At 37.9% G+C, this 19973-nt stretch overlaps 1 protein-coding gene across 2 annotated transcripts in view; it reads left to right on the forward strand.

Annotated features, from left to right (window-relative positions):
• Positions 1-366: 366 nt before the first annotated feature.
• The window catches only part of mgll (monoglyceride lipase), a 41728-nt gene continuing 22121 nt past the window's right edge, over positions 367-19973 (forward strand). Inside the window, exons 1-3 of one of the 2 annotated variants that reach the window (XM_015396844.1) lie at positions 367-642; positions 2009-2147; positions 15949-16055. In XM_015396844.1, the coding sequence (XP_015252330.1) occupies positions 2020-2147; positions 15949-16055 (235 nt within the window). In that variant the 5' untranslated portion in view covers positions 367-642; positions 2009-2019. Of the gene's footprint in view, positions 643-1816; positions 2148-15948; positions 16056-19973 lie in introns of those variants that run through there. The other variant, XM_015396843.1, reaches the window with a different exon arrangement.

Consider the following 19973-nt stretch of genomic DNA (forward strand, 5'->3'; position numbering starts at 1 on the left):
AGGCATTCTGATGTCTGTTGTCCTTGTACTGCTCCTCAAATATTCTGTTCTGTTAACCTTTGAAGATTTTGTAAAGTTAAATGAGAAAACCTAAATTGTGAGATAAAGAGATATCTACAAATGTGACCAAAATAAAAACCTCACCAAAACAAAAACAACCAATGGTTGCATAAGCCAAACAGTTTCTTGCTTCAGATTATTGCAAAAAAAAATAAAAAATAAACAAGAAAAAAATAACTCCCTCATAAGGTAAACTCTCTTTAAAGAATGTGGGGTAACAGCAGAGAGAGAGAGACAGGCATGACAATTATTAAACGCATAATATGCGCCTGGTGTGCACAAATGGGAACCATGTGGGCGCAAGCATGCTGCGTCCTCCTAAACTGTAAATGAGGCTAAACTGAGGGAGGGACAGAGGAACTGCATCTCTGCCTCTGGGGAAATCTGTATGTGTGCGTTTCTGAGAAAGAGAGCTGCGAGGAAAGGATGTGTGTATGAACAGTTATTTAGTTTCCCCCGCTCGCGTCGCTCACTGCTTTCTTTACTGGAGGCAAAAGAAGTGCGCTTTAAACAGCGATAGAGAAACAGCAGGGAGACACCTACATTGGAGCTGAAACTTCGCCTCAGACGCTCCTTTTGCAGGTTGGTTGATCTTAATTATCCATTAATATTCGTATAACAATTCACCCTGTACGCGTTCAGCGCGCGTCTGTGGGACAGAGTCACCAGCGCGAACAGCCTTTTCGGTCTAAGTTAAAGATTTGCACATATTTCTAGGATTTTTGTGCCTTTATATCATGAAGACAATGATGCTGATGTTGCCAAAGCGCACATTACACCCACTGCTCCTATTATGCACAGGGGGCCATATGTTCAGCGGTTCGGTTTATTGATTAACGCAAGGTTTAAATGTCAAGTCACCTGAAGAACAGTCATTTTTGCGCTTCAGCTCCTGTTCAGTGCACCACGAGACCTCCACCAAGCCTTTGGGTTGGGGATTTCGGACCCCAGCAGTAAACAAACGCGAGGTTTTACGCACGCATGCCACCAGAACAGCATTTTCCCGTTAGAGTCTCCTCAGTAAACAAATAAAACCTCAAAGCACATGCCGCCCCCCCTCCAAGGTGGGGTATGCGCAAAGATGCGAACATTTATAGAACTGTGAGCGCAAGATCCAATTCAGTTTAGACTTGCTTTAAAATGCGTTGGCTGTCAAAAAATTATAAAGATGATTGGGGGCTTTCTGTGCCCGGAATGAAAGAAATCAATTCCTCGAAACGTTGACCTTATAAGGAAAATGGGGCGCTTCCTTCCTGTCAGGTCACTTAACAAGAAAGACAAGTAGGTTTGTTTATCTTATATAGATAACAGTTGCGCCCATATCTGTCTCTATTTATTGTAAATACAAACATTGAGTTTAGGATTGTACTGTCCCACTCCACCCAGTTTCACCTGAAAGAATAAGGTAGATGTATTGTTGAATAAGTGAAGACTAAAAAAAGTTGAATATTTGCAATAAATTAAAATTTTGTGACCTGAAATGCATACATTAAAATTCTGTTGTACAAAAATAATTAATTTCTAAGTCATTCATCTGTATGTGCGCAGTATGGATGATGCACAAAGCAGTTTATAGAATGATTTTAAACCGGATTAGAAATAGGGCAGTGTAAAGAGAGATTGGGAGACATGCAGAGCCAGTTTGCAGTGAACAGACCATATGGTCCTGTGACGTAACATCCATGACAACATCGCCTCTGTGCGCGCGCCTGTCCGTGTGTGTGTTGTTTGAGCGCGCGCAGCTCCGCGTTAGATCCAGACTGACCACCAAATACCGCGTAACACCACGCTCACAGCCTCGCGCGATAAAGACATCAAAACAATTTCCTAAAACACTAAAAGATGAACGCCTTGACTACCGCAGCATGTCTGCTGGTCGCCGCCTTCAGCTGCTACCTCTACGGCGGCAGCGACGTGCTGTCATCGCTGCTTCGTGTCTGTGTTGCAGACCAGCCCTCCATGCCAGAGCCGGGAGATGCTCCGCGGCGAAGCCCGCAGGGAGTCCCTTACACCGAGCTGCGGCACATCGTCAACGCCGACGGACTGCACCTGTTCTGCCGCTACTGGGAGCCCGAAAGTCCGCCAAGGTCAGTAAGGAGGAGGGGGGGAGAAAATGACAGCCATGCTGCGATTATTGCCAAAATCAATAGAAACACTCTCCACTTAATCGACCTGCATTCATTCTTCATTCATTTACGATCCTGTCAAGTTACCAGTAATTCAAAGCACGTGCCATTTTTATGTCATGGAGTCACGTGACTTAACAGACGGTTGATCTGAGGATTCAGCTGACTGCAGGGTTCTCTGTTTGGTAATTATACATGCTTTTAACCCACAGTAAATGCACCCTGTTAGTGTTCTCTGCAGGTCTGAGCTATTTGACCTCAAATAAAAATTAAATGTGAATTTTTAATCAGTTCTGAAGAACTGTCTATTTCAATAATTTCTAATAACTTATTTATTAACTCACACCTGTTGACTGGAACTTTGCTGTTAGGACATCTTAGAGGTTTAAACAATAAAAACCAGTCAGTAATAGACGTCAGTGTAGACGAAAATAAGGACTAATCTGTGGGAAAACTGGAACATTTACCCATTGTCTTCACATTTTAATTGTGTTAATCCCTTCTTGGTGATAACAGACCATATGCTTACTTATTTTGGGTTGTGACCCTGTTCTTAAAAGGCTGGGTCTGGATATTTGGCTCACTTTCTAAGTCAAAATGCAAATTTATGTTGTTATGCACATGGTCTTTAGAAAGCCAGATAAATTACCGCTGAATTATTTTAATTGTACAGTTCATGGTTTTAAAAAAACGCAGCTTATTAATAAAGTTTGGTGAGACAAACAGGACTGTAATAGCAATATAATGCTGGGGAGCATTAAAGGGGAACACCATATTGTTTTACATTGGCCCCTTGATTTTATGTTATTACACCATGTTCTAGTCACCCATATGAGTTTTGTGTCATTTGGAGGCGTTCTGAAGATATTCGGTTTTGTAATCCAAGTAACGTCTACCTATGGGCAACAACTTGCAGACACAAACTAAACTGTTCATTATTTATTCTTTATGGTACGCCAGCATTCATAACATGTAGTCGAATCACTATCCCCCAGACATCCGCGGTTATATTTTTTATATTTATATTTTTTAAAAGCAAAGCGGCGTGTGTATGACGTCATCCGTGCACGCTGGCTACTGTTCATTCTTCCTGTCCGCTGAACTGCTGCTAGTTTTACTGGAAGATGTCTAGTGCTAGTACCACAGATGATCTCTGTCTTGAAATGGAATTGAACGATTCAGATTAGCTAGAGGAATGAATAGAAGGGGTAGAGCGTAGCCGCCTCTGGCCCGGGCTGCCTGTCACAACTCCAGTCCGACGCGCAGATGACGTCATACACGTACCGTTTTGTTTTAAAAAATATATAAATATAAAAAAAATTTAACCGCGGATGTCTCAGGGACAGTGATTCGCCTACATGTTATGAATGTTGGCGTACCATAAAGAATAAATTATGAACAGTTTAGTTTGTGCCTTCAAGTCATCTGCCCATAGGAAGACGTTACTTGGATTACAAAACAGAATATCTTCAGAAGGACTCCAAATGACACAAAACTGATATGGGTGAGTAGAACATGATGTAATAACATAAAATCAAGGGCCCAATGTAAAGAAAAAACGGTGTTCCCCTTTAAAACTCAAATAACAGAGCTGCACTGTTCAGAGATTTGTTGCTTTTTGTAAAGTCTGACAAAACTGATATCCACTCTATAATTAATCCATAAGAACTAATCCATAATATTTTAAAACCAAATTCTCCGCAGACTTTCTAGAAAAAAATAAATGTTTTGCCCTTTCAAGATAATTACAGTGTAAACAGTTAAAATGGTCAATTATGTTAGCAGCAGCCTCCGTCTATGTATTGAAACAATTCTAGATCCTTTTATTCGAAAATATATTTTAAAAAGCGGAAATCGTCTTATGCATGCTCAATAACAGAGATTTTAATCTCAAAGGGTTGAACAAAGGCACTTTTGTTGTAAAATTTGCTGCCTTCCTGTTGTCTGCTGAAGGGTAAACTCTCTCTTGTTCTCTTGCAGCTTTAATTAACAGCAGACAGTTCTTTTTAAATCTTTTTCTGCTTCTACTCACTTCATTCTCAAACACCTCATTGATCCTAAACATAGCTAACACTGTTCTTTTTTCCTTAGTAACATAGTTCTTGTTACCCTTTTTTTCTATGTTTTATTTATTTATTTATTTATTCTGTACAGCACTTTGCTCAGCTGTGGTTGTTTTTTAAGTGCTTAACAAATACAATTGGATTGGATTGGATTGGATTACCTCTACCTGGTTCCTCTTTTTACGGTCAATGATTTCTGAGTTTCCTACAGAACTGTTTGGGGACAATCGAGCTGAAAATTGACCTGTTTCCTTCATTGGTTGATTTCTCTATGCATCAAAAACTAGTCAAGTATATTAGAATAGGCACCAGTTGGAAGACAAGAACTCTGTTGGATAAATAACACCATTGTGTCTTTGCCAAACTGACGTCTAGTCACGAAGAAATTAAAACAGCACTTCTGACTAGTTCACTGCAGCTCTGATATGTCCCCCAGCCTGCTGCTATAGGCCTCTCTTCAGGCATGCGGTCTCAGGTTTTAAAGTCCTCTGCAGCATTCACAAATGTGTCTACAGCAGCGTGAGAAATGCAGGACAGAAAACGTTTCCACACAAACTGGAGAGCTACTGGGATTGGGATGTTACAGATCACACTCTGCTAACACATTTCATTAAGGAGACGGTTTGTTTTCTGTCGGCTGTAGAGGAGAATTATTGTTTACAGCCACATCTGTAAATATGTGTGTGTGTGTTTACAGTGCAGTCATTCTTGATTAACTCCATGTTTGCACACAGAGCTGCTTGTATACCTTTGCGTTTATGTCTGTAGACTTGAGCTGCAAACACAGAGGTGTTGTTTTTGTGTAACTATGGCCGATGAGACAAACATTGGACTTTATAATTACCCACAATGCCACTGTGGACTAAAACAAGGCAGTCAAGCTAAATCCATCTTTAGTTTATTACCTTCCACTGGTTCATCAGCACAGATCAGAGTTTCCCTTACAGCTACAGTTAGAGGTTGGATTAGTGCAGGATCAAAAATATCCCCGTGATCTGGCTGTTTTTAAAGCTGCAGCTTGATATGTTTTCTGTAGGCGCGCTCTCACTTGGAGGTCAACCAGTAAACCTGCCAAATCTGCCAGCAGGCACAATAAAGAGAAACTGAGGAGCCCCTATGAGGTTTATGATTTTACTTATATTTAACATCAGGCATGTTACAATGGAACGGATAACACTAATTTTGGATAAGAATTGTTTATTTTTAAGTAAATAGATGGGCTTCTAGCATGAGAAAGCAACAGAAACTTCAGTTAAACTTTAATAGGATGGTTAAATTCCTCACTCAGGCTCATTTTATTGGGTTTGTGGCTTATGTAATTACAGTTAGATACTTTATGTTTTGTTAGCTTCAAAACTTCAGCCGCTCTACACTGATGGAAGATTGACAACTGCAATTTCAAAAGTTTTTCTTCCCTTATGGTAAATTGTTAATGTTTGGTGGTGGAGTGGTTGTCTTTAAATTGCTAAGTTGTGGTTGAATCCCCAACCTAATGGTATGCTGTGTTCTTTCTCTTTAATCAGAAAGAACTGAAGGTTTCCTGTTACATACATGATAGATCCACATACTTAGATGATGATTTACATCAGATCCTTATCTGTAAACAGCCATTAAATTGTTTATATAAGAAGTCAGGCAACAGTTGCAGTTTAAGCAGAAAGATCTTTAAATAATGTAAAACACTAGGATTTAATATACCCCTGCATTAGTTTATAAAGCAGATTTTTTTGCAACAAGTAAGAAATACTTATTTTTCTTGATATACACAGAACTCAAAGAATATCACAAAGTAATTCCTTCAAGCTATTTCTTGTTTTTCCTCAAAAAGGTGGTTGATTAGCAATTTGCAAAAGTGAGTCAAACACCATGGAGTTGATTACATGTTAAAAATAAGCAGCTTATTTTTCATCAGCAGGGTAGATATTTAAAGGTAAGTGGTCCTACTTATTGTCAATTATTCTGGTGATATGTTTACTTAAGGCCGTCCTACGGGCTCGTCACTATTTTCACTCACCGGTGGTGAGTCTGACATCGTGGAAAAACTGAAAATCTTTTGGAAAGTAGGCCTGTATGAGCGATGAAAACAGCAACTTTTAAACAGAGCATGCACGAGGCTTGTGCATGCTCTTGCATTTAATAGGTGCGTTTAATAGGTGGTCCACAGGAGTGGGTACAGGGTTGTGCATGTGCATTTTTTCTTTAAAGTGGAGAGGATAGGTCTTTTCAAGAATTCACAAAAATCCTCCACTATACCTTTAAGCCACCTACTTTTCTTTGACATCAGGTTATTTTTTATTCCCACTACTACAGTTTATTATGATGCTGTTTACATTTTGACCAAGTATGATACAGAGAGATAATTATCCATCAACTCCAGACAGTGAAAAGGAGAAATAAATCATACATGGAAACAATTGCAGCGATTAAAAGGGAAAAGCCCAAGCAGAGCATTCAGTATGACCTTTCTTTGATCCTACTCACGGATTCGATGCGCAAATGCAGGAGCAAAAACAGTGACTGTAAAATGATAAAACACCTGCACCCACCAGGCTTATTGTTTAAAAATAATTTTTCTCCCACTCAAAAAAACATATCTAAAGTTCACTTTGAGATCGGTGTAGTTCTGTGTAATTTGAGGGTATTTAAAGTTTGCTAGTGTACCTTTAAACATAGAAAAGCTTCATCTTTTATTTCTGGAGCTGCTGAAAAGATTAACCATATCTGTTGTTATGTTTGTATAACCACATCTTTTGATTTTTTCGATTTTAATATATAGAATAAATAGTTTTAAAGTGCTTCATGGGCAGAAATATATTTTCACTACTCTTTTCTCAATGAAGTGATAAAGGTGTGAAGAGCAAATAGCCTATTTATTAGTCAGGTTTTGAGTCTTTGTCCAATTTTCTGTTACAACAAAAGAGAATAACATTCAGTTTCCCCTCCCTGACTGTCTTTGTTATGTTGTTAAGCTGAAATCTTTTCATAAAAGCCAAGCAGAAAATCAGAAACCTTCTATCAGCCAGCTGACCTACAGTGCTAAACTATTTAATCCATCCAACTTCATAAAGCTGTGGGAATAATGTCACAAGAAGCATAGTGTTTTTCAGCAAGTTTTTCTTTTTAAATCTTGGTGTACATGGATACCAGAAGGATCAAAAATGGCCAATAAAGAACTTTGAAATTCTTACTTTCTTGTAGTTTATTTTCTGACAGGAAGATAATTACAATAAACAAAACAATTATATAAATGTGCCATTGTCTATTATTACAAGTCTGTTTGACTGGTTGAATGTTAGCAAAAAATAAAAGTCTTAAAATTTAAATTTAAAGATCAATTCACACATCACATATCAATAACATATCTACAACACTACTTACTGAAAACAACAAAAACCTGAAAAATAAAGTGTCCAGGGGTCAACATTAACAAATCATCCCAGGTTGCTTTACTGACATTACCATGTTTTACATGTTTTTTTTGCTCATCAGAATATTTAGAGAGACAAACTAATGCAAACTTTACTTTTAGACCAAATCATTATGGTATATATTTTAAAGAAAAAAAGGTCCCTATAAAGCTTCTGAATGGTCTCCTTTTTTTACAGGAAGTGGGTAAAAGGTAGCGAGACAGGCGCAGGATATTCTGCAATCATTAACAGGCTTCTAGCAGATATTTGACTTAAGTTAACCGTCCCCAACTTGAACATAACAGCGGATTGTATATTTGTAACCTTTTCACATCCTCTTTGCATGCATGACAGCTTTCACCCCCCCATCCATACACACACAGTAGGTTTCCCTTCATCTTTGTGTTTGAGTCTTTTTAGGAAGTTTAATTTCGCCACTGTGCTTGCAGAAGACGCTTTCATCATATTGGTACTTTGCAGGAGCACTTCAGCGTAAATTATGCCCGACTAATGGCATCTATCTACCTGAGGTGCCCGCTGACTGTAAACGGGCAATTTATCAGGAACTAATGTAGGTTTTTAAGTAGTGAGAATTAATTTCTTTATACAGTGAATACATTTTTTTTATTTTTGTGTTTTGGTGTCATTTGACTGAAGTATAGGCATCCTCCTAACACTAATATACAATGACAGCGTTTGCAGAAGATATTCAGTAATACATTCCTCTGGAGGTGCTGAACACCAGAAAAAATCATCATCTAGATAAGTCTTTTTTTTCCTAAAATAAATGCACTTTTTATTGGATTTAGGAGGAAAAAAGAGACATTTTGCCAATGGAACAAGATAATTCACATTTAAAATAAGAAAACACAATTGAATTGTCTTATTTAAATGCATTTCTTTAGACTTAGACTTAGACAGACTTTATTTGTCATTTTGTTTACACAAGTGTAAAACAAAAATAAATTTCGTTTGGAACAGCTCTCTGGACAATTTCATATTTTTTAAATGTGCAGCCTTGAAAAATAGTAAAAATTACTAAATTTACAATTCCATCGGCAAACTATCTCTTTTACCTACTCAAATTAAGGGTAAATACACTTAATTTAAGACTTTGTTACTCATTTCTAGATCATTTTTCCAGTGCTTGCAATCAGCAGGTATGTTTCTGTTAGAGAGGGATCACACTTCCTAGTATCGGTAGGAAGATTTACTGTGTTTTGTAGCTAAATGCTAAAGCAAAGTCATGGGGAGCATGACTGTGCTGCTATGGTGGGACAGAGGACGTGTTAAAGGAATATCCAATGCTTGTATTCAAGAGTAAACAGTAAACAGATTGTTAGCTTTCTGAAGACAAAGAGGAGTTTGTTTCTGATGCTTTTAGGATTCTGTCAGACCTTCCCTTTATTGCTAGTGCTGTTTTTGATCTTCACTGATAGAATTGAAGTCACTTTGTTCACATCCTTTGGTTTTTAGAGATAATGTGGTTTTGATGGCTTCTAGGAAGTTTGTTCAACCAGTGAAGGTGGAATGGAGCAGGAGAAAGATTGTTAGATGCTGCTCTGATCTGTTCAAGGTAAGAAATCAAGTCATTCGTTATGGATCATGACCCTAAAAATGCAGAATCTGGTTTCAGTTTACTGGAGAGTTTCACCTGCAGAGTTACCCCAGAGGCGGAGGAAAATAATCTATGTAGGAATGGATGGTGTGATTCACTTATTTTTCTGATAAGTTTGTGGAAAAACGTACCTGTGCTGAGGAATAGATAAAATATGGAAGTTTTCAGCATTCCTCGGTCCACTGGTTGAAGCATTCCTGCCTCAACAACTTGTCTACCTCCATTTCTCTACATCATGCAGCAATTTCCTGATTCTTGTCTTTCTTTCCGTCTCTGCTCAGCATACTTCAACACCAGGGTAGTAAGGGTAGACACCAGCATCATTTTCTCTACTGCTTTGTCACACTCACTTTCTACCTGTCAAACTGCCTCATTTTGCAGCTGTCTTACAGTTTTTCTCTTATCCATTATTTTTTTGGCTCCAAGTGCATCAAATCTTCCTGCCACCTGGGAAATCAGACTGAATGAGTCTTAAATGGTTCTGACAACTATTGAATTAAGGAGACTTGAGTTTCCTCTCAGCCTCTTTGGGTCTTTTATACTGTATTTTTTTTGCCAATTTATTTCTACACTGCAAAAAACTCAAATCTAAATAAGTCATTTTTTTCTTAAAATAAGTGCAATCTTTCTTGAATTGAGGAGGTAATTGAGACACTTTGCCAATGGAACAACACAATTTACATGTAAAATAAGAAAAAAAGAAAAGAAACATTGTATTGTCTTGTTTCAAGTGCATATAATCGAACTATATCATTTTAAGAGTAAAATATCTCATTTCATTTTCAAATCATCTTATTTACCTACTCAAATTAAGGCTAAATATTCAATTTCAGAACTTTTTACTTATTTCTAGATCGTTTTTCCAGTGTAAATTTCAGAAACGAAGTAATAAAAATCATCTATTTGCATAAAGGGCTGCGCAACATACAAAAATACTGTAGCAGCCTTACATGTGAAATGTGTTTAAAGCCACAGTGTGTAAATTTCAGCGACATCTAATGATCAGACTGCAGCAACACGAGCCACCCCACAACCCCGGTCGTCTTCATAACAGGACTGCAAAAAGAAAGTAATCTAAATAAGTCTTTTTTTTTTTCTAAATTGAGGAGGTAAGTCAGACACTTTGCCAATGGAACATGACAATTAACACTTGAAATAAGGAAAAAAAACAAAAAAAACTTTTGCATTGTCTTATTTCAAGTGCATATTATCTAAATATCTTATTGTAAGATTAAAAAAAAGCAAATTCAATTGGCAGATCATCTTATTTACCTACTCAAATTAAGGATAGATACAATTAATTTGATACATCTTTACTTATTTTTATATCTTTTTTTCATTGCAACGTGACTGCGGCCTAACTTGTAATGGTGATCTCCACAGTCACTAGTTTGTCTGCTCTGTGCTGCCATAACTTAAAGATGTCTGCCTCCACGATGGGAGACTAGCTGGAGAAATATTGAAAAAAGCAACTAACATTTAAGATATACAGCTTAAATCATATTGATTTATTCAAGGAAGTGATTTGATTGTCAAACAACAACATTTTTGTACTATGGTACAGCAAAAATATATTTTTTTAATTGATTGGCGCCAATGGGGCTAATAATTAAAAATAAAAAATGTCTCGCTCTAAATCATCTATCTGCCCTTCTTATTACAATATTTTTCACTAGTGACTAATTGAAGATGAGGGAATAGAAATATGCCAAATCTCATCAGTAGTAGCATCAGGAAACGGCTGTATAATCTGGTATCTAAATGCATGCAGCTCACCAGTGATGGTGGGACCACTGAGAGCCATACAAATCTCCTAACCTTGTTGTACCCCACTAGCATTACATAAGGCGGATTAGGGCAGTGGCTTTGTTTAAAGCCTGTGGTCCTTTGGACCAGCCCCATGTTAAAGCAGTGGGAGCCACAACCTGTCTCTCACTCTCTGGGGGTTTTAATAGGACTTATTCTATGCCACGTTGTTCCAGCAGCGGAAGCTGTGTGAGAGACAAGTAGCTCTCCAGTTCCCATGACAGAAGAGGCAGTTAAAAGAGAGGATCCTTCAAAAAGAACTAAAACCTGAACGTTTTCCAGCTTTACGTAATCAGTACAGGTCTGAACGGGAATTAGTTATGCAGATGATGAAGCAAGCATTTTGCTCTAAAGAAAAAGTTAGAACTTATTAAATCTGGTGAAAAGTTAGTATTTACCCCACAGATCCCTTCTATATCTGCCTTTTATTTCACACTCAGGTTATCAAGCATGTCTTAATATTAGACAAAGACATCCTAAATAAATACCAAAAGCAGTTTTCAAACCATAACTTCATATATCATAGGATAAAGCTATCCAAACCAACAGGATGCATAAAGGTAGCTATCCTAACACTATATCCTAATACTCCATAACTAGTCATGTCACCCTTGCTATTTGCAATAACTGGCAATTAGTCTTTTACATCAGGGTGGAGGAATTTTGTACCATTCTTCTTTGAAGAACTGTTTTAATTCAGTAACATCAGGTTTGAACACATTTAAAAAATCATATAACAACATCTCAATAGGATTAAAGCCTAAATTTTAACAAGGCAGCTTTTAAACCTTATTATTTGTAAGCAATTTAGAAGGGGACCTGTGCATCTAAAAAAGATTGGTCATTGAGATCTTTTTCAATAGCAGCAGTTTTGGGCTTAAAACTCTTAAGTCAGTCTAATTCTTCTTGTTGAGTCAGAAACACTGACATTAAAGGTACAGAGGCCAGTCTCTTATTTCTAAGTAGATCATCTCAATAAGTGGTCCTCCTAATTGTCAATCATTCTGGTGATATCTTTACGTAAGGCCGTCCTACATGTTTGTCCAGTTCGCTATCTTTTTCTGCGCAAGAGCATTTTCAGGCGTATGTGGTGAGCTATGGTTTCAGACAGTCATTGAAGCTCACCTGTCTCACCGTGGTTCTTTGAAAATGGCCGATGGTCGTAAGAGAAAAAGCGTCTACGAAGTGTAAAAAGAAAGGCCTCAGAAGAGGCAGATATATCCCAGAATGCTTTGAGCAGAGAGCAAGCGGCCTGCTGTCGCCATAGCCTGTTGCTACCTGACAGCTGCGACTAATAAAAAAGATGGCGCAGGCACTGCGTAGTGGAGGAGGAGTTACGTGTCCAACGGGGAGCAAAAAGCAGTGATCATCTGTCCGAAAGTAAGTTAACTAAGTCCACTATATAGTCCCCGCTCTATATAGTGATTGTGGGATTTAGGGGTTAGAGCGTTCAGACACAGTAAGCTTGTATGAGCTATGAAAACAGCAACTTTTAAACAGAGCATGCACGAGTAGAAATGGGCTTGTGTACTCTCTCTCAGACGCTTTTTTTTTCTTTAAGTGGAGAAGTTGGGTCTTTTAAAAGATTTGCAAAAATTCTCCACAATACCTCAAACTGAGGCAAGCGAGGCCTGCTTGGCTGTAGAAGACTGTCAAGCTGTTTTTGTGACCTCCTGGACTGTGGATGAGCTCTTGGAATAATTCTGGTAGGCCGGCCACTTCTAAGGAAGATCACCAACATTCAGTTTTTTTCCCCTTATGGATATTTCCTCTCCCATTGGATCAGTGGAGCCCCAAAGCCACATAAATGTCTTCATATCCGTCACAGATGAAAAGGTGTTAATGAAATTGTTTCTGATCACTTCTTGAATTTCTTTTGATTCTTCTTGATTCTGCAGAGGAATGTGGCTGGTTACATTAAACCCAACTTTATCTAATAATCAGGTTTAGAGAAGTGATATTTTAAAGCAATTGCTGTTTGCTTATCTTTGTCTATTTTTTTTATATATTGCAGTTTTGTCTCAAAGACTCTCTAGTACCTGAAATATACCTCAAACTGAATTTGGTGAGCTGATCAAATGACTTCAGTATATATATCTATATATAGACTATGGTTCTATTATGGGAATACCATCACAGTTAATAAAAAAATTTAGTTTCTTCAAGGAATATTACAAAAGAAGTTCCTGGCAAGTCTTAACAAGCTAGTTTTAGAGAAGTGGAAAAAGTGACCAGGCCTTCTGTAGCTGAGCCAACATACTGAGGATGCCTGAGTCATGTCACAGAGCTGTCTGCAGTGTTTGTTGCTGAACGGGGCCCAGTGGTTGTGGGTATTCTCAAAATGGTATTCAATTTATTTCATGCTTTTTTATATTAAAAGACAGAGATGAAATATAAGATCATCCAGCACAGGAAAAGGGACATCTTAAGAAACGATAATTGGAGAAAATCTTGAAAAGAAAAGTGGGAGTCTGCAGCATGCCGTTCCCTGTACAGTTGCCTTGACAGCGAAGCTAAATTAGCCCCACTAATACGCTGCAGCTCCTCTGGTTGTGTGTCGCAGAACATTATGCTCACACAAAGACACTCATTCACACACAAGTTTGCTCGTTTGGAGTGCAGAGGAAGTCTTAGCTCCGAGCGATTGGAGCCTAAAAGAAGGAGGGAAAGAGCTATGAGTGAAATGAAACTACTGATGAACAGCCACTACTGTTCCACTCCTCCTCAGCACCCCACCCGTAACGCTTTCACTTTTTTTCTCCTTGTTTCACTTTGTTCCCTCCTTCCTCTGTCACTGAATGCATTTGGGTTAATTGTCTGCTGCTGATTAGTGAAGCTCTTGCAGGCTTCTCAGCACCACCGATGCCTCAGAGAGGAGGAACGCTCAGCTGCACCTGATTAGTATGCATTGATAGAAAGCGCTAAACATTTGCTAAAATCAAATGTTGCCCTAAAAAGCTCCGTTCTTTCAATACAAATCAAGCAGATTTCTCATCTGCATGTTAAAAATTACCATTTTACTGTCTACTACGTGTTAATGTAAGTCTGGTGCATCACAAGTTCAGGAGCTTTCTTCAGTCAGAAGAAAGCTAGATAACGGAATTATATCGAAAGAAAAAAAATTGAGACCTTTGGAAAAAACAGCACTTTAGGTTTATTGGTGGTTTATTCATTTCTGCAGGGGTTATGTGATGTATAAACAATATGATACAAATAAGAACTTTAACCAGCTCTGAGTTTGAAGAGATGAGTGCAGGAGAAATTTGATCCAAAATTTGTAGTAAAAACATGACATATGCATGTGTGTGTGCAGCTTAAACAACGTTTTACCGTCATAAGATGAAAAAGTCAAAACATTTCTGAGAAAATATTCCGTCCCTATATATCAGAAACTCATCCATGCTGGAGGATTATTGGCTCCGATTGGTCACACAGACACCTTCCTTCTAATGCTCTAAACTTTCAAAACACTTCACCTTCTTCCTCCTCTGTGTTTGTCCTCTGCCCTGAACCCTCTGATCTTTTCCTTCCCACTCTCATCACCCCATCTGTCCACAGTGGGGTTTGGAGGCTTCTGCCCCTAGTGCGTAACCTCATTCCTAGACTGAAAGAGACTCATATCTAACCAGCTCATCCTCACCTTTTTTTTTCCTAACAATTAAACTAATTGATGTGTTTTTTACTTCATATTCTTGCCAGAATAAGAAAGAGAAGCTAACGACTGATAGTGCTCTAAAGAACATTACCTTGATAACAGGTGAACAGTGTACTGCTGCATTAGGTCTTCCTAAGGGACTGCAGTGCTTTACATACATATTTATCCCCTTTTAAAACTTCTTTACATGCTTCTTCCCAATGTGCGTTATTAAGTTTGCATGTGATACACCAGTGCTGACTTTGAAAAGTTGCTGTCCATTTTTATTCAGCCCCTCCTAATGTCACCATTATCAATAAATTCAATGCAGGGCAACTAGGTCAGCTTTTTCCTAATAGAGCACTGTGTGAATTTTTAATCTCAGTATCAAATCCAGCTGTGCTGTGTTTGTTGGTGATCATCTCTAAACAGTAGCATGAAGTCTCTGTTTAGTTCAGTCCATCATCCAGTATGGCACAGCTACAAGCATCCAGGACATGGCTGCCTTCCACAGGTTGGGTCTTCAGTTCTACTCAGCATGAGTAGACTTTAATTTGGTCTATTTCTTAAAATCCCAATCTCAGACAGAGCAGTAAATGTACAGTGTTTAACAGAACACAAATACTTTTGAAATGCAGTCAGAAAGTTCATAACTTCAGTGAAAACATTCCAATAAAATCACTCTCTCTCAAAGCAGCCTTGTTAAACAGGTACATGATAACAATTTAAAAAACTTATCAGAATCCTTTTCACTTTTTGTTTTCTTTATTTTTTGTTTAGAGAGAATTTCAAGAATATGCAGTCACAGGTTTTGCTAAATTCAAGTGTTATGCTGTGTTTTGATGGCTTCTAATGTGTGTGTTTAGAGTCCAGCAGGCAGGGGTGTGTAGAGGCAGGCAGACTGACAGATGGATGATAGCTGTTATCTCTAAACACACAGTCTGCTTCACTCTCAGCTTGTCTTTTTCTGCTCTTGCTCATGATTTTCTTCCATCACCCTGCAACTCAGTTTCATTCCTCCACCGCTCAGCCGGAGGGTCCGTCTGTAGGAGATTTGGGCTATTTCCAGCCGTTTCCTCTGACCTTATCAATCAATCAAGGAAGGATGCCACACCCATGCAGAATGCATACCTTCTGTCTCCTCATGCAAGATTCAGAAAGGAAATCCAAGGTGTTATGCATCTATAATTTCTTGAGAAAACTAACTTTTTTCCTTCTATGTCGTCTCTCGTAGGGCTCTGGTGTTTATTGCACATGGAGCAGGAGAGCACAGTGGGCCGTATGAAGAGATTGCACAGAGACTGAAAGAAATGTCCCTCCTGGTGTTCGCTCATGACCACGGTAAGTGACAAACACACATCGCAGGACGGCATACATATACACCCACGCTCACTGTGTCCCTGGTGTTTATCAGTAGTGGCACACCACCCTGGCTGACAGATTATTCATTGTAGAGTGAGCTAATCCTGTTTAACAAAATGATGTTGTTTTTGTTGCACATATGTTTGAAGAACACTGTCAAGTTGACTGCTTAGAACAGGAAGAACTGGTACTAAACACCACAGACCTGATGTTCTCAGGGTTTTAGACTTTAAGTTAATCCTTTGTTATCGTATGCAACAGTGAAAAATTACAAGACGTTGGATGCTCATCAGAAGGCACACACATCATAGTCATTAAGAGATACACATATTCAGCACAAGTAGATAGAGATTTAACTCTGGTGCCGAAAACATATCCCCACCACCAATAAATACCTGCTTTAACAGCTGATACCAAGCAGAATGGATCCATGCTGTCTTGTTGTTTATGCTCATTTCTGACCCTACCATCTGAATGTTGCAGCTGAAGTAGAGACCTGTCCAATCTGTTATCGCCCAATTTTGATGAGCCTGTGTGAATTGTAACTTTTGTTACATGTTTTAAGCTGACAGTAGTGGTACCTTGAGCGACGTCTGCTGCTGTTCTCCATCTGCATTCAAAAGAGGGTATTTTTTCCCTCTCTTTCTTGGTTGATTTGTAAATCCCAGAGTTATTTGTGTGCAGGATTCCCATTAATCAGCAGTTTTTTCATTACTCTTACCAGCCTGTCCAGCACTAACAGCCAAACCACTTCTGTCCAGTTTCTGCCCCAATTTGATGCTCGGTTTGAGCTTCAGGAAGTAAACTTCAACGCATCTAGATTCCTAAGATGCTGCCATTTGTGCTTAGAAGCTTCCTTAAAGCAGGCATGTCAAGCTATTTTTTCTACTGAGCCACTTCAGCATCATCACATTTTAAAAGAGGCAGTTGCAGTTGCAGAAATGTAACTTTTGATTTCATCGTTTTGTTTACAAAGAGCTCACTACTTGGCTATTACTCTAATTTAATTAGTAGTTTTAGTCACTTTGTAGACTTTAAAAGATACCTCTATTTTATGACATGATGCACTTTTGGGCTCTTGAGGGCTGGAGTAATTGCCTTGAGTGTTACACATATAATTCAGTAGGAAAGCAGAACTTTGGTAACATCTATTTAAAGCCACAGTTGTCACACTATTTTACAAGTCTTTTGTGCAAACAAGTCACAGTTTCTATCCTCATTTTTAGTTCCTTAATTTCTTATCTCCTTTAAGGGTCAGATGTTTGGGAACTAAATCATTAGGTCTACTGTTTCACTGTTAATCATAATAAATAAGATATCATATTATCTTTTTATCATATTTATAAAAATAAAGTGTTTTCTTCCAGTTAATTGCAAAGCAAGACGGTATTTTAATGGTGTAGGCCTGGATTTTAGATGTTTTTTTTGGCAACAACATAAAAGGCAGAGAACACAATATTAAGAGCCAAAACCTAATTCAAGAGCAAAATCAACTAGATTCTGGTTCTGATCATTTTTCAAGATGAAATACAACAAAGAACTGAACTACAACAAAATACTTACATCAGCTGTTTGTTTTGTGTGTCATTAATTAACTCTATTTTGACTTTAAACAAATGCAAAATGAAGGCGTCAGTTTAAGACTTGAGTGTGTTTCAGGATATTTTTGTTTCATTGCGGCATCAGCGTTTGTACTAGAGACAGACCAATTAATCAGCCCACTAATATTTGTGTTCCTCAGTGCAGGCAGGTTTAATGCCTTAAGATCACATGAAACCCATGCGCTACTGTTCCATCCATTTGTCATCCACTATTAATGTTTTCTTTAAATGTTAACAAATGCTTCTTTTTGTTTAAACTGCAGCTTGTGTAACATTTGTCATTGCTGTGTCATTTTTTAGCATGTAGGACTATGTTGTTGCAAGGGACTCTGTGGAATTTCTACAATGGCTCCTAATGATGGCCTAAAATGATTTAAAGAACTAAGTGATGTAGTATAATAACAAATACCAGTATAAGAAGCGTCAGTGTTTTTTTTTAAACAGTATTTGATTACATTTTCATAACAGAATCACACTTTAAAACAACCAGAAACATGTTTTTAGATCTATTTTTATGGTTAGATTGGGAATTATGTGTTGTTGTTTTTTATATCAAATAATATTCTATAGAAGAAAATCCTTGTTTCATCTTTACTGATCATTTAATGTTTTTGTTTTTTTGTTTTTGTTTTTTACTTAATCTGTCAATAATATAATCTGTCAATTCTTGAAAATGGCATCAGATTTCCTTCATCAAGTGGAATAAGTTGTATTTTATTAACAGGTTATATAATATTTGTGGCTCTAAATACTTTCTCTCAGCTAAGTAATATCGATCAAAAGACCAGCAGCACATCTCGGGGATTGCTTAGACGAATGATGTCAAAATAATGGACACCAGCCTTAAAAAAACTGTATCCATGTAGTTTTTATTCATTAATGATCACTTTTGTCCGCTCTGTATAGAAATAAATAAATATTTGATATTAACATAGTTTACCTGATCCAGAGACTTAACATATAAATTACTACCATTAATTCTCATAGTTGGATTTTTTATTTCCATGCTTATGCTAACTACAACTCACCTGACAATAAAAACACACATAAAGCTCAGCCTAACTGTAACAGAATAAATGTTTATACGGTAATAATAATTGAGCATCATTGATCTCACAATGGAGAAATTCACTTCTGCAGTCCACCCATCCTTTTGGGAAGCAGTGGGCTGCCACTGTGCAGCGCCTGGGGAGCAATCACGGGTTAAGGGTCTTGCTCAGTGTGTGTGCAGGCTGTGGGGATCAAACCAGGTACTTTCAACCTTCTCAGAGCAAAAGCGCACTGCTCTAACCACTAGGCCAACACTCCCTTATGATGTTAAACATCAAGTAACATTTTTCATCTCATATTATAAATGCAAAATTTTAAGAAGTGTTTTTATTAGGGTTGTGGACTAACTTTATTGATCTCACATTGGAGAAATGTACCTGTGCATTTAACCCATCCCCTTGGGGAACAGTGTGCTGTCATCATGGCACACCCAGGGAGCAATCAGGGGTTAAGGGTCTTGCTCAGAGAGCCAGTCTGTAGGATTGGATTTCGAACTCACAACCTCAGGATTCCAAGCACTTTGCCTTAACCACTAGGCCAACCACTAACCATTGATGAAGGGAGTGGCGGTCACTCATTATTAAGTTTTAGATATCTGACGGTCAAACGGGCAGCATCTGTTACATTACTGATGCATTATTATCAGAAAGACGGAACTAAACAATAATTGTAACACCTCCCATAGCAATATCTGTCCACCGGCTTGCATTCAGTATTTATGCTAACCATCTATTTTACACTTTTGCATTTCTACATCAGGAATTTCAAGAAATTTAGCTGTGTGTCCTTTAACACATTTACAAGCCATATATTGTCTTCTATACAACTTACAAAAAAACATAATCTCACTGCCTATTAAATAAGCTTTTATTTTTTCAAATTAATTTGTATTTAAATGTTCTTTAAAACCCCATTTTCTGAACAGAAATGATGTTTTCCAAAACAGGAAGAAGACATTCTGTTATTCGGTTCTTGTTTTCTAATGTCACTTTAGTTCAAGCTAAGATTTGCTCATGTGAACACTGTAAAACACATTAGACTTTAACTTGGTTGGTAGCAGGGGGACATAATATGACTGTGCAGAAAGAAAGCTTCATCATGTTAAAAGTTACACTCAAATGAGCTGCTAGCAAAGCAATAAAAGGCAGAGAATGATTCTAATTTCATGTTCAGTGACACTTTTTGAAATATGACCTTGTTAGATGAAAAATTCAGAAGTGGAACATGTCCCTGCAGACGCTATTTC

The sequence above is a fragment of the Cyprinodon variegatus genome, unplaced genomic scaffold (genome assembly GCF_000732505.1).
Source record: "Cyprinodon variegatus isolate N-32 unplaced genomic scaffold, C_variegatus-1.0 Scaffold824, whole genome shotgun sequence".
NCBI classification, from domain to species: Eukaryota; Metazoa; Chordata; class Actinopteri; order Cyprinodontiformes; family Cyprinodontidae; genus Cyprinodon; species Cyprinodon variegatus.